This window comes from Mus caroli, unplaced genomic scaffold (genome assembly GCF_978045245.1).
Source record: "Mus caroli unplaced genomic scaffold, Mus_caroli_1 scaffold_1, whole genome shotgun sequence".
Taxonomy (NCBI): Eukaryota; Metazoa; Chordata; class Mammalia; order Rodentia; family Muridae; genus Mus; species Mus caroli.
This window is the reverse complement of record NW_028227256.1, coordinates 90,229,645-90,250,551: the sequence shown is the minus strand read 5'-3', so window position 1 is coordinate 90,250,551 and position 20,907 is coordinate 90,229,645. Positions and strand designations below refer to the sequence as shown.

Here is a 20,907-nt window from a genome sequence, read left to right as displayed (position 1 = left end):
TTATAGGAGTGTGCCACCACACCCAACCTTTGTTGAATTCTTTGAAGATATAAACTTAAGTGTTCTGTCTTGTTCTCCATTCAGATCACTCGGAAATTCAGGCTGAATTCTGAAGGCAAACTTGAACAGACGGTCTCTATGGCAACCACTACACAGCCAATGACTCAACATCTTCACATTACCTACAAGAAGGTGACCCCTTAACCCGGAGCCACTCCCAGAGCCTGTCTAGTAGACATGGTGTGGTCACAGGCTCTGCTGACACTGAAGTGTTGTCCAGGTGTTCTTGTAATGGCATAGAAAACCAAATAAAAGGCCTTTATTTTTATGGCTGAAGATTTTGAATATTATCACTGTGTAGACTGTACATTTTTTTATCTGCTGCTGATAGTTTATATTACAGTCTTTAAGATATTAAGAAACGATCAAATGCTCTCTCCCTTCCTCCCTCTCTTCCACCTCCACCTGCTTTCTACAAGTTTTGTTTTTGCTTTTTGTAGTACTGGGGATCTAACCCATGCTAGGCAAAGACTGTACTGAGTACTACACCCTCCAGCACCTGCCTCTCTCCTATAGAGATCCTTCCTTCCTTCCTTCCTTCCTTCCTTCTTCTTTTCAACATAGCCCGAGCTTGCTTTGAACTTACGATCCTCCTACCTCAGCCTCCCAAGTACTGACATCAGAGATCTGTACTGCCAGGCCTGGAAAGCTTTTTTCATAGTACACCTCTGTGGGGGGAACCGCATGTGGCATGCAGAGACAGGGTCAAATACTGGGCGAAAATACTCAAGCTTCTCGAGGGGAGCACCTGGGAACAGGCGCCGTTACCATAGTACAGTTGTCAGTACCTCAGACCTCCAAGGAGAGCCCTGGGCTGGTGCCCCAGCAGCCATAGGCCACTTGATCATGAAGACTGTGTCCAGAGTCAGCTCTGCTGCCAAGGGTATGTTGACAGATCCTGTTGTGCTAGGGAAGGCCACCACCTCCCCTACACTCCAGGCTCTCCCTTTACCCTGTAGCCTGAAAGCTGTACCTAATTCTGCCTGGAAGCACTCCAGGAGGTTGACTTTGTACTTTACCACATGTGAGGAGCTCACACACAGATGCTCGTCCCCAGCAGCATATCTGCTGAAGCGTACAACCTCCTTTTCTTCTTCCCAAAGTACTGGAGTTGGAAACTAGGACTCTAGCATTAGCCCCACCAGCCTAGCCTAGCTCTCAGCCTTGCCTTCTGTCACATGGCTGCCCCGTTCTCTGTTCCTTCTGATTATCATGCTGGGACTCTCTCAGAAGCTGTCTGAGTTGACGACCTGAGCCACGAAGCTGACAGGCTCACTTAATGCTTTCTCCTTGGGTGTGAGCTGTGGTGTGTGGGCACCCTGACGTGTCAAGCGTCACCCAACAGACAGCTCTCCTCACTCCTCCCATTCACCCTTTCCTAGCTGTCAGTCTAACACTTATCTGTGAGTTCCATGCAATTCTAGTCAGGTGCAGTTTTTTACTCTGGCAGACAGCCCTCACTCAGATTATCCCCTAGACCTGTGAACCTGGTAAGGCTGCCTGCCCCAGACTCCAGTCTACCCAGGTTCCAGAGCCATAGATCTTTCTGGAGGGTGATAATAGAGACCAAAGCCTGGGAAACACAGGTTCTCCGTGTGGACTGCTCAACTTCCGGCCCTTTCCATGAACAAAAGCCAGGAAGTTTTTGTTTTGGAAGCAAGGTCTCATGGAGCCTAAGCTCACTATAGCCAAAGATAACTAAACTTCTGGTCCTCCTGCCTCTGCTTCCCAAGAGCTTATGTTACAGCTGTGTGCCACCAAGCCTGATCTTACGAAGTGCTAAGGATCAGCCCCAGAGCTTCTCCAGTGCTTGACAAGCCCTCCACCAGCAGAGCCACGTGCCCAGCCCCAGGTCACTTTGTATTTATTTCCTCTTATTTTCCCCGAGACAACTTGTGAAGTTAGCATTGCAGAGTCCTTGACCTCGTGGCAGTTAAATGTTAGCTTGACTGCACTGAAAAGCACCTAAAGATTATTAGTGCAGCACACCCCTGGGTGTGTCTGAGAGTCTCCAGGCACTGGTAGATCCTAGGGGCTCTGACCTAATCAGTTCGTTAATCTTTTGATGCTTCGTAATATGGTAGCGTTATTAGGAAGTGGTGAAAGGCAACGGGTGGAGCCTCCCTGGAAGAAATAGGTTAGGGAGTGTCCTCCTCTCCTGACTACATTAGCTTCTGCCATATACATTTAAAAATATAGAGGAAAAGCCAGGCGGTGGTGGCACACGCCTTTAATCCCAGCCCTTAGGAGGCAGAGACAGGTGGATCTCTGAGTTCAAGGCCAGCCTGGTCTACAGAATAAGTTCCAGGACAGCCTAGGCTACACAGAGAAACCCTGTCTTAGAAAAAAAAAAAAAAGATAGATAGAAGACTGGGGAGGGAGCTCAGGCAGTATAGTTCTTGAATTCAGCCTTGAACACCTACACAAAACTGTATGGCTACATACCCCCTATGTTGTGGCTATTTCCCCAAGCCATTCAACTGCCATCTTGAAGCAGTCAAGCTGTGCCTATTTGCAAAAGAGCTTCCTAACTGAACTTGTTGCCTATATACTCCCCACTCATTGGACGGGTGGGGAGGGTCAGAGAAACCCTCCACTGAATACCCTTCCACCTGTTAATAGGCAGCTGTGCCTTGCTTGCACATGGCCTCTGGAAGGGGCTAGAGTGTCTAGTCTGGGGGAGACTCGAAGAGTTGAGCTTCATATGTGTGCTATGGGAAAGGCCCCTTTCATCTCTGCCGATTAGAGGCTTTCCAAGTGCAGTGGGTGGTGCAGTGGAGCACCCACCCTGAAAGCAACTCCTTAGCTGTGCACGGTAAGAAAGCCTAATAAAGACATTGATTTGCTGTAGTGAGAATTCTGGAATTTTGGTTTCTTTAATCTGGAATTTTGGTTTCTTTAAAAACAGTGAAATATCCTAAGACTATGTTTTCATTTTAATCCCAGGTGTGGGGACACGGGGCTGCTTCATACTATTCGAAGAAGCTGAATACTTTGCCTCATGCTTTAACAGAGGCATGGTTTGCAATTAACAGGTGATTTCTGCAATTGTGTGACATTCAGAATTCTGGGAACTTTTCAAAGGGTATATAAATGCTACAGCCTTGCGGGGCAGGTGTAGCACACACCTTTAATCCCAGCACTCGGGAGGCAGAGGCAGGTGGATCTCTTGAGTTTGAGGCCAGCCTGGTCTACAGAGTGAGTTCCAGGACAGCCCTGGCTACACAGAGAAACCCTGTCTCTAAACTAAAATAAAATTAAATAAATAAATAAATAAATAAATAAATAAATAAATAAATAAATGCTACAGCCCTGATAGGAGTTCTTGATCATTCAGGGAAGTTGAAAGACCTGCTACAGTTCACCAGAGTGAATTTTGGCAGAATCCTGCCTTGAATTGTTCTAGGGACCTTAGGAGAAGGGATTGACTGTTTCCCCATGCGAAGGAATTTTAGCAATAGTCCACAGCTCTAGTGCTGGGAAGGTATAGACGGAGAATCCCTGGGGTGCTGGCCATTCATTCCAGCCAAATGGACATGTTCAAGATTCAGTGAGAGATATTGTTCCAAAAAACAAGCTGGGCGGTGGTGGCACACACCTTTAATCCCAGCACTTGGGAGGCAGAGGCAGGCGGATTTCTGAGTTCGAGGCCAGCCTGGTCTACAGAGTGAGTTCCAGGACAGCCAGGGCTACACAGAGAAACCCTGTCTCAAAAAACCAGAAAACAAAACAAAAGCAGAGGAAAAACAATGAGGTGGAGGACTAGGGAGATGGCTCGGAACTTAAAACCCCATTCCAGAGGATCAAGGTTCAGATATCAGCACCCACGTGGGGCAGCTCACAAATTGCCTGTGTCTCCAGCTCGAGAGGATCCAACACCCTCTTCTGGTCTCTGTGGGTGCACACACACAAATATTTTTTTTAAATATTAAAAAACCAAGGTAAAGCCTAGCATGGTGGTGCTTGCCTTTAGTCCCAGTACTTCCGCCAAGGCAAGGATCTCTGAGTTTTCAGGCCAGACTGATCCACATATGGAGACACTGGAGATGGCTCAGTAGTTGAGGAGCAGTTATCGCCCTTGCAGAGGGCCTGGGTTCGGTTTGAACATCTACATGATGGTTTACAACCAACTGTCTGTAACTCCAGTTCCAGGGAACTTAACATGCTCCCTCTTATCTCCATAGGCACTGTGGCATGCATGCATGCATGCATACATACATACATACATACATACAGTTAATCTAAGATATTTGTAAAGGGTGGACAGTTCCTAAGAAATAGCTCTGACCCCCACAGGAGCACACACGTGTGTGAGTACCTGCACACAAGTACAAATTACATGGCTGAAAAGGTGGCTTGGCACATGGGACACTTACAGCTCTTGTGGTACCACCTCACCCACACCCAGCGTCTTCTAACCTCCTATAACTCCAGCTCCAGGGGCTCTGACACCCTCTTACAGCTCTTCTTTCAGGCATCCACACATACACATGTGCTTCATTAGAACTGCAGCAGCCTGGCCTGAAGGGAAAGCAGCTTCCATCCGAGGAAGAGCTTCATACAGAGAAGAGCTTCGTCAGACACATGATGCGGGGGTCCCGAGGGCAAAGAGGCCTTAGTTCCCTTAGGCTCCAAAGGAGTCGGAAAATTAAATTCAGTCAGTTCCCTTCAGATTCAAAGAACAAGGAAGGTGCTCTCTCTCATTGCAGGTTTGGGGGAGTGGGACAGGGTGGGGTTGGGGAAGTAGAAATCAGGACACACTGATAACTATTGCAACTATAATTCAGGGCCCTGTGGAAAATAGATGGGGGAGGTCTGTGGCTGCCAGGACGAGCAGAGATGGCAGCTGAGAGCTACAGGGCCACGGTATGCTGTCTTCCCAGCTTCATCTCAGGGAAAGACACTACAGAGGAGCCTGCATTTCTCTGGGGGGGAGAAAGCAGCTAGAGGCCCCATAAAAGAACAGTTTCTAATTCAAGTTTAAGATTATGATTTATTTTTCAGTTTACATTCTTTAATTCTGTTTCTTCTAAGCTAAAAATTTAAATTAAAATGTTGCTTAATTCTATGTGATATATGCAATGTGATTAAATTTTGACTTTTGCTAGCCTATATGCCTTTCCTATTAAAGACAAAGTTTAAACATGATGTAATAATTCCTGGCTGTGCAGTGACACCAACTTAGTGTTTCGCCTTTGGAATTGGTGGTTCTCTTAAGTTCATTTTGCTCGTGTAAGTCACTTGAGTTGGTACATCTATTCCCTACAGGCACAGCCGCCTCGGGGGTCCCCGTGGCAGCTCTGCCAGCGCTTCCTAAGGCCAGTATCAGGACCGTTTAGCGTTCTGCTCATTCAGTAGCATATGAAGCCTTTCCTGTCATTTTGGAATTTTTCTAGTTTGTTTTTGTGGTTGATTTCTAGAAGTGGGATTGCTACCCAAAGGGCAAATACCTGGCCTGTTTCAGTGCAGCCCTCCTTCCATAGGGTTTTTGGTGCCCAGTGCATGGCAAGGCGCCCGCCCGCCCCCAGAGTGGTAGAGACTGGTGTTGAACTTAGACTTAGACGAGTGAGAGGTGGGAATGGGTAATTTGGGTTGGTACTTCTCTTGTATTTTGATTTTCTTCATGACTTAAGTTCACAAACTCCTTTGAATTAGGAATATTAATCCTCATCTCACTTTTCAATTACAATTTTTTATTCATATGAAATGCATGCAGCACAAAACTCAACGTTTTAATCTTTTTTTTCTGTTTTTTTTTATTTTTATTTTTTTATATATTTTTATTACATATTTTCCTCAATTACATTTCCAATACTATCCCAAAAGTCCCCCATAGCGCCCCCCACTTCCCTACCCTCCCATTCCCATTCTTTTGGCCCTGGCATTCCCCTATATTGGGGCATATAAAGTTTGCAAGTCCAATGGGCCTCTCTTTCCATTGATGGCCGACTAGGCCATCTTTCGATACATATGCAGCTAGAGACAAGAGCTCCAGGGTTCTGGTTAGTACATCATGTTGTTCCAACAATAGGGTTGCAGATCCCTTTAGCTCCTTGGGTACTTTCTCTAGCTTCTCCATTGGGAGCCCTGTGATACATCCAATAGCTGACTGTGAACATCCACTCCTGTGTTTGCTAGGCCCCGGCATCGTCTCACAAGAGACAGCTATCTTTGGGTCCTTTCAGCAAAATCTTGCTAGTGTATGCAATGTCAACGTTTTAATCTTAAAGTATGCAACCCAGTAGTATAGTAGTCATGTAGTATAGTCACAGTGTGCGGCTGTCACCTCTACTTCCCAAAACTTTGATAGCCTGTAAAGCCCATGTCCCCACATCCCGGTCCTCCTCCCCATCAGACAACCCTGTACTATTATCACCGTCTTGGCCAATGTTAAATGGTACCTGCGTTCTGTTTCCATATGAATTTTGTCTTGATTATTAGGTCTAAAATCATACTTAGGAACATTTTGCTCATTCCTCACTTACAAAGAAATTCACAGATTTTTTTTTTCTAGTATTGCCCATGTTTTACACTGGCCTTTGCTGTACTGGCCAGTGGTCTTGGTGCAGGAAGGTCAGTGCAGATCTCCAGGCATGAGTGACACTTTCATCAGACTGGACTTTTGTGGACACTGAAGTCTGAGCCTGGGTTGTCTGCATCCCTGGCCTTCCAGCATCCTCCGTCTGTGCTGGTGCTCATGGCTGAATAGGAGCAAGCAGGACTATTCTGTCCCATTTCTCTTCCATGGGGGCGGGAGTGTTTCCTGGCACATATGCTGGCTCACCCACTCTTGAGTTTGTGTGCACTCTCTCCCTCGCCCCCTGTTTCATGAATTCTATAATTAACTTGTTCTGAATAAGGTAGAAAATATCTTGCTTTACAAGGCATACATGGGGTTTACGGATGCCCCCCTGGTGGGGGGGGGCTGTCCTGTCCGAGGGTCCCCTGCCAGCCTTCTCTCCGTCCTGCCCTCCTGTGTCCTTAAGGTGTTGTTAGAACTTCCTTTATATGGGCTTTCTGATCTGTGCACCACTTTAAGCCCCGTGCTTTTCTGGGTTCTAAGCATTGAACATTTATTTTCTTGTGTTGGAAATAAACCAAAGGACAGATCCAGGGACAGAAGGCTGCAGAGGCAAGACCACCCACACAGCACATTGCCTCTTCCTCTCCTTCCATCCCCACGTCCTTCCACCTGCTGTCCACCAGTGTGCCAGGGCCACACTGGGTGATGGTCATATACAAGGGTTCCACCCTAAGGCAGAGCTCACACAGCCACCCAGAACCTTCTAGGATACCCTCTTGGGGCTGGTAGCATTGGGTAAGTGAGTAGGACTTTATAGGAAAGAAGGAGCAGGGAGAACAGCAGGACCTAGAGGTGGGTGGCAGGCAAGCATGAGGTGAGATAGATATGTTATAAGGGGCCATCAGGACCTCAGGCACTGAAACCTCTTGGGTCCATGGAATTCGTGACTCATCAGGAAGCCAGATGGCTAGAAAACGTCTCAGTTCTCAGCCCCGACCTTATTGTATAGCAAGGAAAACCAAGGCTCAGAGCCTTTAGTTCTAGCACCATCCTATAGCCTGAGTCTTGGGGATAGTCCTGCATTAGGAAACAGTGGGTCCCCTGATATACTGTCTCTTGTGAGGCTATGCCAGTGCCTGGCAAATACAGAAGTAGATGCTCACAGTCATCCACTGTAGAATGGAACACAGGGCCCCCAGTGGAGGAGCTAGAGAAAGTACCCAAGGAGCTAAAGGGGTTGGCAACCCTATAGGAGGAACAACAATATGAACTAACCAGTACCCCCCAGAACTGTGTCTCTAGTTGCCTATGTAGCAGAGGTTGGCCTAGTTGGCCATCAATGGGAGGAGAGACCCTTAGTCTTTTTTTTTTTTTTTTTTAATTTATTACATGTGAGTACACTGTAGCTGCTTTCAGACACTCCAGAAGAGGGCGCCAGATCTCATTACGGATGGTTGTGAGCCACCATGTAGTTGCTGGGATTTGAACTCAGGACCTTCGGAAGAGCAGTCAGTGCTCTTAACCACTGAGCCATCTCTCCAGCCAGAGACCCTTAGTCTTGCGAAGATCTTATGCCCCAGTACAGGGGAATGCTGGGGCTGGGAAGTGAGAGTGAGTGGGTTGGGGAGCAGGGCGGGGTGGGTGGGGGTGGTATAGGGGACTTTCAGCATAGCATTTGAAATGTAAATGAAGAAAATATCTAATAAAAAAATTGAAAAGGAAAAAAAGAAGAAAACAGTGGGTCCTGCCCGAGGCTCCACTATAGTAAAGTCGGCCTGGAGGCAGATATATTGTGGGCCTACAGAGAAAGGCGGGGTAGTGAGGTGATCTGGTAAGAGCAGGTAGCAGCAGGCTATGAGACACCCACCTCAGCATTTACACAAGGTCTGTGAGTCTCTTCTCCACTATGTCTCTAGCTAAACTCGGTGTTGTGGCGCACTTTGAACCCAGCACTCAGAAAGATGAAGCAGGAGGATCTTTGAGTTTGAAGCTAGCCTAGTGTACAGACTGAGTATCAGAATAGCCAGGACTACATAGAGAGGATCTGTCTCAAAAACACAGCAACACATTGGAAATCTCTAGCTAATTCACAGTGACCAGCAGGCCTGTGCTTCAGCCGTTCGGCCAGCCAGTCCTACTTCCTCTCCCACCTCCAGCTGTAACACTGAAGGCATCTGCTTGGTGAGCCCTGTCAATGGCTCAGCCTGACCCCACTCACTCCTCCCTGACTTGATAGCCATTTCCACACAGTTCCCATCAGTTTGCATAAATAAGACAGTAAAAATTCTTCAGAGACAATGCACTTCCTGTCCCCTACCCTCTGGGGTCCTACAGGGACTTGTGTCCATAAATAGCAGTGGGGGGTGGGAGTAAGGATTTCTGGGAGGCCCTCACCAAATGCTGGTAGTCGTCTCCTGTGGTGGGGCTCCCTCTCCTCAGAGGGAGAGACTTGCAGCTGTGAGGAGCTGTTTCTGTGGCCTAGGACCCCTCATTAGGCCCAGTGTCTCCAGCTTCCTCGTGGCTTTCCATGAAATTCACCCCAGCTCCTGCCGACCCTTTAACAAAAGATCCCCGTGAGACCAGTTCAGCCTGTGCCACGTCCAGGCACTGGTGAGGAGCGGCTCTGGGCTGCATGCTCAGCAACCTCAACTCTGTGGCTGAGGAAGATAGAGTCTCTATTTGCTCTGAGCACTTTTATAGAATGCTAGAGCTTGGAATTTGAAACCATGTCCACCATTTTCTTTCCCCATGTTGTCCAGGGTAGTTAGGAGCACCCTACTATTTGCATGGAATTCCATTTGAACAGTCTCCAAATGAACCTGGCCTTCCCTATGTTTTGAATATCTCTATTGCTACGTCACTCCCTAGACTAGCACAGAGCTCTCTACTGTTAAGACAGGCAGACTGGAGAACCGAAATCAGAACCCTACCCTCAAGTGTCACCTCTAAAGTTTCTAAAATGGGCTGCCAGACATCCTCAAGTGGCTCAGCCTAACAGCAAAGGGCTCATCGCCTCTTTGACCTCCATGGGGATGTGAACCCCATATAACTACAGGGCTTCCCTCAGTTTGACACAGCGCACCCCAACACACACAGCCTGGCAGGGGGCAAGCTGCTAGGCCAGGTCAAGTCCAAAAGAAACACAGACAGACTGGGCATAGTCAGCCAGCACATACCTCCAGTGCTACAGGGCTGGCTGGGGCTCCCAAATGCTCCCATTGCCTGATTTAGACATCAGGAAAGGCTGGCTGTTGGGAGCCTAGTGAATGTATAAGAAGATACAGGCCTGAGTGAATGTGGACTGTTTGATGTAGGCATGACCATGTCAAGGAGCCAATGCCTCAGACCCATAGGCAGGTAAAGCCCTCCTTTGGTCTGAATGGCTATTGGCAGGATGGGCATGTATGAGCATTTATGAATGATTGGCCAGTGCATACAAAAAACTAGCGACTGCAGCTTCCTCCTGAGATGATTACAGCCTGAGACTGTACCTATAGACATCTACTAAGGCTAGCTACCCCCCACCCCCGCCCGCCATGCTATACATAATAACTGTGCTGAGGTTCCAGGTGGCTGCAGGGCAGCAAGAGTGTGCACATCCCAGCTAACCGCAACTGTTATACACAGTTTTGTTTGTTTGTTTGTTTCCCATACAGGGTTTCTCTGTATTGCCCTGGCTGTCATGGAATTCACTCTGTAGACCAGGCTGGCCTCGAACTCAGAAATCCGCCTGCCTCTGCCTCCCGAGTGCTGGGATTAAAGGCGTGCGCCACCACGCCCGGCTGCAACTGTTCTACACATGTGACTGTGTGTGTTCTTTCTTTATTCCCTCATGGTCCCTAGGGAGACCAAATCCAAAGCTATTCAGGACACAGCAGGTAGGGAAGGACTAGACTTGCCCAGATTCTGAACTCCTAGAACAGGCGATATTTGGCAGTCCTGTGAGGACAGACAGAAAGAAAGCAGAAGAGAGTCTCACACTTCACTGGGTAAAGCTTTATTGGAGTATAACTTATACAGACCCCCTCATCCACAGGATGTCTTGTTCATTGGTCAGGTGAACTAGCCTAGAGCCCTACCTCTCTGGTTCCTGCCACGAAGGACCCATCGTGGCTTAAGGATACCTTCTTCATCTAGAAATAGCCTAAGCAGCAAGAAGCTCTCTTACTCTGCATCCCTGGCTTCTCCTGCATTAGCCAGAGTCCCCTTCAGGTCAAACGTACAGGACCTGCTTCCCACAAAGACTGAGGCCAGCTCATGTCTGGGGAAGGCCCCTTCCTTGGGTGGGGCCTGGGAAATCAAGTGAAAGTATTCACAGGTCCCTTTCTCGAGGGCTGGACACCGACCCTGACTTTCTGGCAGGAGTCCCAGGAGAAGAGCTACAGCAGTCACAGAGGCCAGCTCCAGACTCTGGCTTTTTCCACACTCCTCTCCCAGAGGCCAGGGTCCACAAAGGAATGGGGTTTGGGACAGGGCCCCAGGGGCTAAATGCTCCCAATTTGAGTGAGGGAGGTGCTTTGCAGGTACTGGAGGCCCTTGGATTGGGCCCAGGGACCCTAGGAGTGGCCCCTGCCCTGGTGGCCAGCTCATCTCTCTGGCAACAACAGGAAGAATGCTGCCTTCAGGAAGCGGCCAAAGCTGCAGAGCGTGGCCACGAGCCAGTGGGAGCGGAAGCCAGGGTCTGTGCTGACCACACACTTGAGGACATCCGTCTGGGAGGTAAAAGTGATAGTTAGCAACGCTAGACACCCAAGGGCTCTAGTAACCTGCGCTAGAAAAATGTCTACCAAGTCACAGAGGGAACATACATAGGTGTTTGGGAATGGATGCTGCAGGTCCATCTGGACCAAAACCTGAGCAGGACACCTGAGAGCTAGGTGGGGAACAGTCTCAAGTGTGACATCCTTGCCTACCCATACTATAGGTGAAAACGGAGGCTTCTGGGTAGAGCCCATCCTCTGTGCCCAGTATCCAAAAGCATCTTGGATTTGGCCAGCCATGTAGGCAGTCAGGCATGGATCCTGATAGCCCACCTCTAGGTCTTCTTAAGAATGCAGAAAAGTGGGGCTCTCAAGAGGAAAGTGAGGGTGCTTTGGGCAATACTAAAAGGACTACCATTGACCTTTTTCTGCTAGGCACCTCTGGGAGCATCATGGAAACACAGTTTTGGGGTCAGGAAACATGTCAGTGCAGACACAGAAGAGCCAGCACCTGCCTATGTCTTCTAGCAACACTGAGTTCTGAGGCCCTTGCTCTCATCTTCCATCCCACCCCACCCTTCTGCTTCCCAGCACCGCCACCCCACAGCCCTGCCAATTCTGGGGCTCACCCATCCGCCACGCCTCCGAAGCCAGGTAGCCAAGGTCTTGCGTACAAATTCCCCCAGGCAGTCAACCAGGGCATGAACCATGGCAGGCTGAGCCTGCCGGACACAATCCACCGCTAGCCCCGCGGCCACGGAATACAGGGACACTACCTTGCCCCATGTGATACCTAGAGAGAGAGAGTTGTTGATCAGCTCCAAGCCAGCGCCCAGCCCACAGGCTAACATGAAAAGCTGAGCTTCTCTGAGCTACTTTCTTGCCTGCCATCAGCTGGTGCTAGGACGCCCCCCCCCCCTTGCAGGCCACCACCACCACAGGACACTTGGCTACAGCATGACCATAGTCTCCAGCAGGTCAGATTGTTCCCTTCTCAGGCAGCTCTTAGATAGATGGAGATTCCCAGCTTCCAATGCATACCCGCTGGAGTCTAGGGTGAGACCAGCTTTACCCATCTGATAAAGGTGTCCACAAGAAAGCAGTGTAACTCAGCCCTGACTGGCTCAGAACTGGACAAGAATAGCAGGCAACTTCAAGGGTGTGTCTAACCCTGTTTTGTCTGCAACTCTGAACCTTGATCTTAGGGCACTAGGTCAGAGCATATCCTGTACTTGTTTTATTAAAACAAGCCAAGACCCACCCACAAGAGGGCTTTTCCCCAGACCGTGGACCTGCTGGCAGGTATAACTAAAACCCAGAAATACGATAGATAAACAAGAGGGGGGATTATATGCAGCACCTTAATATACAGGAATTTAGAAGCTGGAGAGATAGCTCAGGAGTTAAAGTAGTCTGTGCAAGCCTGAGACCCAGAGGTCAGATCCCCAGAACCCATATAAATTCTGGGTGGGTATGGCAGCCCCACCCTCCAGCCCCCCAGTAAAAGCCTTGGAAGGCAGAGACAGGATCCTCAGAGCAAACTGGTTAGCAAGACTAGCCATATCGGCAAGCTCTGCCTATCACTGAGAAATTCTGCCTCTGTAAATCAGAAGAGTAACTGAAGATAATGGCCAACATCAACCTTGGGCGTCCATAAGGACATGCCTACATACGTGACCATAGACATGCATACACACATGAAAATGGGGGAAAAAAAATCGAGAAATTTTGTATTCTGTTACTAGTACTGCCAGAAGAAGCAGGAGAATTAGGATTTCAATCAAGGTCAGGCTCAGCTGCGTAGCCTCCAGGCCCAGCCTGGACTACAGAAGTTCTTATCTCAAATCAGGGAGCAGAGATATGGCTTAGAGGCCAGAGGACCAAGTCCAGTTCCCAAGACCAACAATCAGCTCACAACTGCTGGGACTCCAGCTCTAAGCAGATCTGATGCCTCTGACCTCCGAGGGCACGGGCGCACATCCACACACAGGTACAAACATACACGTAAGTAATAAATAAGTGTCTTAAAAAGACGGGGTCAGCGTGTGTACCCCGGTAATCCCAGTATGAGGAAGCTGAAGCAAGAAAGCCAAAAAGGTACAAATAACACAGTTAGGCATCTTTAAAAAATAAAATCTATTTCCCGTTGTTAATGGCACAAGAAGATACATTATTGCAAGATGGAGCTGTGGCCTACCATACTAAAAAGCTTCAGGGGTTGGTGAGATAGGCAGTAAAGTGTTTGCTATGCAAGCATGAAGGACCAGAGTACAAATCTCCTGCCCCATGTAAAAAGCCTGGCATGCTGGCATGCAGACATGCACCTGTAATCCCAAGGGGCAAGGATGATGGAGACAGAAGGATCCTTGGGGCTTTCTGGCCTAGTCTCAAATAATTGGAAAAGAATACTACTCACCATTAACCTCTACCTACACACGAACCTCTGTGCGTGTGCACACACACACACACACACACACTTGTGAAGATGAGAGATAAAGGTTCAGCTACACAAACACACACACACACACACACTCAGCAGACAGTTTGGAGGACATGTGACAGCCATAGGCCCTGGGAGACGTTGACCTAAGCATTAGTATTTGCAGACTGTGAAACCCCCCTACCCCCACCTTCACACGGCAGTCAGAATAACCTCATACAGGGCATGAACCAGCACACAGATGCTCACCGCAGTACCGTTCACAGTGACCAAGAAGGGAAACCTGCACGCTCACGAGCAAACTGCTGGGGCTGTGCAACAGCCTACATACAGCCACGAGCCAAAGTGAAATTTTGATGAATGTCACAATGAATGCCACAGCAAGGGGAAGGAACCAAACACAGAAGGGCACAAATCCCGTGCCAGACCACCTACAGAAAACGCACAGAACAAGCATGCCTGCTGAGTCAGAACAGATTCAGAAGGGCTTGGGGGCGAGGGACAGGGAGTGACTGCTGATGGGCAGTATGTCCTCGGGATTAGGACAAACAGCATTCTGAGTGCTGACATTTAGTGGCTAAATGTACGTATATGCATGTCACCTCAATGAAAAGGAATAGGGAAAAAAAAAAAACCCAGCCCCCTGAAAGCCGGCAGCGACACACCGGCTTCTAACTCTCCCAAAGGAGCTACTTGCTCTTCTTTCCAAGTGAACCCAAGTCTGTGAGCCCTGCTGAGCTGCCCTCGGGCTTTAACAACACTCTTGTCACTCCTAGGACACAGCTCCAGCTCTTGGTCTGCTGAGCATCCGAGAGGCAAGGATCCTCATCGTCAGCCAAGTCACAGTGCCCAGTCTCTGCTCTGCTGTTAACCGTTTGTTCCCTTGATGATGTGGAGGACAGACCTAGCATCTGAGTTACTCAGGATGCCCCAGTCCATCAGAAGAACCAAGGAAATTTGAAGTCTTCCTGTTACACAGTGTTCCATCGGATGGCAGCATTCCCAGCAAGGAGTAGGGAAAGATGATGCCCAGGGGCTCAGCATGGGGAGCGAGCGCCTTCCCTCAGGCATTTGAAGACCTGCCAGGCTGTTTTCCACAGTGCCGTGAACCACACATGTCCTACCAGCTCTGAGTAAAGGCTGAGTTCCTCACATCCTCATCAATTCTGTGGATGTCTGGCCATCCTGGTAAGTGTGAAGCCGTTCTGGCACCATGACTGTCATACTGACCATTGTGGATGTAAAGCCTGCTGGTGCTTCCTGGCTGCAACGGAGAAGTGACCACCCTACATTCCCATAGCCTTCGTTTCCCACTCAGGTGGCCACCCATGGCTGGCGTCAAATGGGAAAGCTCTCTGAGGGGATCTCTCAGAGCGAGTGCCTCTCTGGGCTGCCTCCATGTTCAGGGTAGGCTTGCATCAAGCAGGGATGCTGGACACAGGATGAGGCTATTCTGACCTCTCCCTGGCTCACACTCACTACCACCCAAGGCCCCAGACATTCTCTCCTGCTCACACCTACCACTAACAGAGATCCAGCCCCCAAGGTCCTAGGATGACTGCAGCCATCAACAGACCAGATCTGTAGTCTCCGAAGCAAAAGGTTCCATCCATGCAGCCATCCATGCCTCGTAAACTAGCCTGCTTGACAGCTCAGAGACAGACACCCAGACGGCCACTCGTGGCTGGCGTCAGCTGGAAAGCTTCAGTGAAGCCAAGGGTGGTCCTCCATCCAAAATGCCTGCCTGCTGGCTTCACGTGCCCTACCCACTGTCATTCCCTCAAGGGTTAGTTACCCCTCAAGGAAGGGACAGGAGCCTGCCCATTAACTCCTGGTACAGTTTCTCCCACCCCCAAGCCACAGCCCTTCTCCACCTCGCCCACTCCACCACCCACACACTCACCTACTTCCCACAGCCCAGCTCCTGCAGTTTTTTAGTACAGAGGCTGCACTAGCTGACCCTGATCTGTTATGTGGTGCTCCTGAGGCTGGCCTGGGCCCCCTCACTCCTAGGCAAAGACCACACGGAGCTGGTGTAAGTGATTCATATGGACAACAAGGTGCCTATCAGGGTTTGGGGAGATGAACCTTGCAGCCTCCTGTAAGTCTAGGGCAACGAAAGGCAGGGAACTTGAGGCCACGTGGGAGGAGGCCGATGGAGCCTGCCTATCGCTCCCTTCTGAAGCAGGCGTGGAAGCTCCTGGGAGAGTCTCAAGTGAGCATGCTCACAGTCATCCAGACCAGGGTGTCCCCAGTCTCCTAAAGTGCTCCATGCCTGGCTGCTCTCTCTGACTTAGGGATGCTCATTTTTTAAAAATGTCTCACGTGGATCTAGCTGTGGAAAGTTAAGTACCATGGTCACTAAAAGCCCAGGATATGTCACTGCAGTCCCACAGAGAGCTGCTGACCTGCAGGGCATCACAGCCTCATCCAGTGCCCAGACGCTATCAAATGGCAGGATTATGCCCTCAGAAGAGCAGCCGGGCCAGCGGGCTGGCTCAGAAGATAAAAGCACCTACAGCCTAGCCTGAAGACTGAGTTCAACTTCAGGGATGGAGCGATAAAAGAAGAGAGCCACCTCCAAAAGTTGTCCTCTGATTGCCACGTATGTGCTGTGGTTCAGTGCATGAGCACACACACACACACACACACAACCAGTCAGGTGTGGTGGTACACACCATTAATCCCAGCACTCAAGTAGGAGGATCTCTGAGCTTGAGGCCAGCCTGGTCTACAAAGTAGAGATCCAGGACAGCCAAGGCTATACAGAAAAACCCTGTCTCAAAAAAACCAAAAATCAGTCAATAAGTAACATTAAACAGCAAAATGGCCAGCAGCCCCTCCCTCCCAGTGCTGTGTGAGGCAGCTCTTCACTGGGCTGGACTGTTACACGGTTCAGAACAGCCTCAAGTGTCAGGAGGCATGCATGACAGCAGTGATTTTGGAACCCATAGGGCGATGTTAGGGAACCCCAAGATTTTTCTATCCCTGCAAGCCTGCCTGCTTCACACATGTTGAGCCCTTCCCAGGGGTGCCTCAGGTAAACAGGTCAGACCTACCTGCTGAGAAGATGTGGCCTGCCACTGCCAGGAAGGCATCCGTCACCACAGGCTCCGACTGCAGGGGGATGTGCAGCTGCCGGGCCACGTTCCGGTATACGCTGGGACGGATCTGCTCCAGCTCATCTCCTGCACGGGCACACAGTGGGTCAGGTCCTCTCCCACCTTAGCCTTGTGGCCAGCACTGACCGAGACTCAGTGGTATACCAGATCCACCTGACCCCACTTGACCTCCAAGCTCGCACCTTCCCTTCGATAAGCTCTGACCCCCACTTTGCCTGTTTGATTCCCACCCCTTCACCTTATCTTGCTTCATTTGACTATCCCAACCTCGGCCCCATGAACAAAGAGACTAGGGAGACTGTGGAACCTCCAAGCCCCCCGGGGCAAGCTGGCTGGGCCAGTGGGGCAGGAATCCTGACGTGGTACATGGGTGGTGCCTGCGTAGTGACTCAAGGCAGACGGGCGGGCAGGCAGATAAGCAAGTGGATGGGCAGAGCAGAAGGGACCAGACAGGCAGAGCCCAACATGGAGAGAGACTTGGCTGGAAGACCACATATATGGAGTCACCCCCTACAGCCTCATGAGATGATGCCGGCTTATGCCCTGACATTAGCATCACTGGTAATGGCTCAGTAAACTGACTTAGACTGAGCCAAGGCCTGGGACAATGGTACCTACCGCCCACATGCCAACCTAGGTTCCTGGTGCCAAATGGGTGTGTTCTTATGTGGTACTACATCAGCCCAGCCAGAGCTGTGCCAAGGAGATGCCTTCCACAGTCCCGCCTGCCCCCCTGGGCTGCAGTACCCTTGGCAGTATCATGCATGCACAGGAAAAGATGGTGCCGGGAATTCCACACAGCCTCTGATTGGGTGTCCCCGGCCCAGCCACTTCCCCAGCCAAAGCAAATAGGGAAACGCTGTTGCTGCCTAGCCTGTCCCAGCGATAAGGGCGCCCACGTCATCCCTGAGGCCAGCTGTGCTCTATCTAATTAATTAAGATCTGGAACCAGAGTAGAATCAGGAGGGAGGGGGAACCAGGGGATGGAGAGATTACATGGAAATTCCCAATGCTTGCCCGGCTGTTGCCAAGGGGGCCTTTGGAGACTGACCCTAGGAGATGGCTCAGGGACACAAGCTAGGCTGCTTCCTGTCTGTGGCTGGGGCCATGCTTGGGGTCAGGAAGATATCGCTGACCTTAGAAGAATTCACTTTTAACAGTCAGGACAGTACCAAACATAACCTGAACAAGAACACATGGGCATTTGAGCTCTCTCCCTCCGGGAATCCTCTTAGCCATCTAGAAGGCTCTGAACTCCAGAGGGTGGGAACAGCACTGGGTGATGGAAAAAGGCCTTAAAGTTTCTGAGTACTCAGAGGGTTCCTGCTGAGCGCAAGGCTTTGCGCCTGCGCCTTTCTACAGACCAGGGTTCAAGGCACTCAGGACCTGTCAAAAGGACTGTGAAGGCAGAAACTGCCTGGGTCAGACCCAAGACAGGACTTTCCCTTTGCCACCCCAGTGCCCTCGGGACTTACAAGAGGCCAACATGTCCTTTCTCCAGAGAGAGCCAATGGTCTCTTTTTGTCTGCCAAGTTTACCCAACCAAACCTCTCATTCACACTTTCCACATACCCAGAGATAGCCCCCTTCTGTCCATACACAGCCCTCCTGTGAACCCAACTCAGACTGAATGGGCTCCACCTCCCTCTAACTCTTGAACAGGCCAGGTTTACACAGCCCTGCTCCTTGAGGCCAGCCCAACACGAAGATGTGGGGTCTATATAAAACAGCATGTGTGCACACATCTCCCAGGAAACCAGGTCTTACAGGGCTTCCTCCAACCAGGAGAATGCACACCCGCTCCCCCTGACACCCACTCACCCATTTATTTGTCTCTGCTATCACTTCACAGTCCCTTACAGCCCCAGGCCCCAATCTGGCTATGCTAATGTGAACCGTCCAGGATCAAGGGTTGGCTATCCTTCCCCATCACATATCCAGGCCTTAGAGGAGCTAAAGAAAGCTGCTGAGCTAGCTAGCTATGTGTGATCCCCAGAAACAAGTGTCCCAGATATTCTTCAAGAAGGCTCTGGGGGGCCTTCCCATCAAGGGAAACTGCAGTGGGTGTCGGACCTCAGCCAATAACTGAAAGGTCTATTTTCCAAAACAAACATTGGGACACGTGGTACCACAAAGGATTTTTTAGTCCAGCAGAGTACAAGGGTCGCAATAAAGTTTAGCTGCTAAAATACTGCTCCTCCAGAGCTTTCTGAGTTTTATGGCAAGAATGTCTGTGATCTGGACTAAGCAGGCACGGGGGGGGGGGGGGGGTTGACAAAGGAGGCTGCAAGCAGACAAGCCTGGGGACAAAGAGCAGCGCCAGCCTGGGTGGCCTATCCTTGCACCCTCTCCATTCCAGACGGATTTGGGCTCCCACGCACGCCTCCTCTCTGAACGCCAGCCGGAGGGTGAGGCACAACCGCAGAAGGGCTGGTCATGTCTCAAGAAGGGAATGTCAGTGCAGAACAGCTGTACCGGGAACCCTGAAACACTGCGGGCAGGCCCATCCAACCAGCTATAGAGGGGCGGCCTGGGATGGTACCTGCTGGTGCCCCACACTCACCCAAGCGCAGCAGCACTGTGCACACCTCTGCCAAGCGTCCTCCAGGGGCAGGCGAGGCACGCTCTGGAGCGCTCCAGGAGAGGCCGGCGCGCAAAAGCCGCGCGTGCACGTACTCCCGGCCTAGTGCCTTAGCCTGGGCCACCAGCTCCTTGTCTGTGGGCGAGCGATCAAAGGCGTCCATGATCTCCGCTGCAAAGACAGAAGAGCGCCGCAGCACCTCCATGGTCGAAGCGCGGGCGAGAGGCGCCACACCTACGAATAGACTGAGTTCGGACCGGATCGCCTCCAGCCAGGTGGCGAAGGGACTCCAGCCACGGGAGGAGACCCAGAAGCGCGGCCCGAGGCACAGTGGTCCCCACCGCGTGCGCGATTCAAACAGCACAGGAGGTCGGCTGTGCGCCGCCCTCAAAAAGGGCCGGTTTCCGATAGCCTCTCGTTTTGCACCCCAAATCTTTTAAAAGTCTCACGTTCTTTTTAGGTTCTAAATTAAATCTCGCAGATCCCAGCGGTGGCCAGGGAAGTGGCGATAGGTTCTTTAATCTTTAATCACAGTGCCCAGGCTCCAGGACCAGTTTGGGGGAGACAGAGGATGCAGAGTAGCCTGCTGCGACCAGCCGACAAGCAGGACCCCGCGGGCTCCTCCCTGCCGGCGAGTCGGGTCCTAAGGAAGGCTCCAAACTGCGCGGCGGTCCCCGGGCTCGGAGACCACGCACCTGCGCACCTCGCAGGGCCCGTGTTTGTCCCCGGTGTCGCCGTTCCCATGGTGCTACATCCAGGGCACCGACGCCACGCCCGCCCGACTCACCTCTCCCGCCTCATGGCGCGCGGGGCGGCGGTGGAGTTCTGGTTTCAGGACCCGCTCGCCGCCGTCTCCGCCGGTCTAGACCCTTCCATTCAAACCCGCGAGCGCGCGCCCCGCCCCAGCGCCCGCCCCGTCCACGCCCGAGCTGAAGCACAGGCTCCGCCGGTCTTCCCGCGCGCTCGCAGAAGTCCTGGTCCCGAGGGGTGCGGGAGGCGTACCACGGACTCCCCGCGGGCGAGAAGCCAGGCTTAGGGCTTCGCCTTCTAAGGAAACGGCAACCCCCGGGGGCGGAGCCGCAGCCCAGCTCTGCCCAACGCCTCCCCAGTTTAAGAAAGGCCAGCACAAGTTCTCGGGATGCTCCCGGGAACGCCGCCAGATTGGAGCTGTCCCGGCAGGCAGCGCGAAGAACATCCAGCTCTGACACCAACCCACTGGGGCGCACCAAGTTCCATTTTAAAATGGGCTGACTTATCTTTTCCTTATTGTCTTATAGAGGCTCCTTAAAGATCCTGGATTCTTGAAGTTGTAGGAGATCTGATGCCCTCTTCTGATCTCCGAGGGCACCAGACATGCAGGCAGGCAAACATTCATACACAAAACAAAAATAACAATAACTAAATATTTAAAAATAGATTCTGTATTCTTGGCTTAATAGAAGCCTTTGGAGTGTGGTGAAGACTTGGATATGTACATGGTT

The 20,907-nt window shown here is 50.9% G+C and overlaps 2 protein-coding genes across 4 annotated transcripts in view; one reads left to right on the top strand and one right to left on the bottom strand.

Moving 5' to 3' along the window:
• The window catches only part of Thap4 (THAP domain containing 4), a 49,549-nt gene extending 49,199 nt beyond the window's left edge, over positions 1-350 (top strand). For both annotated transcript variants that reach the window (XM_021160212.3, XM_021160222.3), the window contains one exon: positions 85-350. In XM_021160212.3, the coding sequence (XP_021015871.1) occupies positions 85-204 (120 nt within the window). In that variant the 3' untranslated portion in view covers positions 205-350. The remainder of the gene's footprint in view (positions 1-84) is intronic.
• Positions 351-10,564: 10,214 nt separating this feature from the next.
• On the bottom strand, positions 10,565-20,518 carry Bok (BCL2 family apoptosis regulator BOK). 2 transcript variants are annotated; one of them, XM_021171122.3, is made up of 5 exons: positions 20,214-20,518; positions 19,409-19,660; positions 16,783-16,911; positions 11,913-12,076; positions 10,565-11,295 (listed from the first exon to the last, which is right to left on the bottom strand). In XM_021171122.3, exons 2-5 carry the CDS (start codon positions 19,629-19,631, stop codon positions 11,170-11,172), a joined length of 642 nt encoding a protein of 213 aa, XP_021026781.1. In that variant the 5' UTR covers positions 19,632-19,660; positions 20,214-20,518; the 3' UTR covers positions 10,565-11,169. The 2 variants fall into 2 exon arrangements, with proteins under 2 accessions (XP_021026781.1, XP_085695805.1); XM_085839679.1 differs by lacking the exon at positions 20,214-20,518 and having other exon boundaries at positions 19,409-20,195.
• Positions 20,519-20,907: the final 389 nt, after the last annotated feature.

Coding starts and splice junctions, on each gene's coding strand:
- Bok (XM_021171122.3), bottom strand. CDS start 19,631: ATGGAGGTGCTGCGGCGCTCTTCTGTCTTTGCAGCGGAGATCATGGAC. Junction 16,912..19,408: donor CACAGTGCTGCTGCGCTTGG/GTGAGTGTGGGG, acceptor GTGCCCGTGCAG/GAGATGAGCTGGAGCAGATC. Junction 11,296..11,912: donor TTCGGAGGCGTGGCGGATGG/GTGAGCCCCAGA, acceptor TTTACCTCCCAG/ACGGATGTCCTCAAGTGTGT.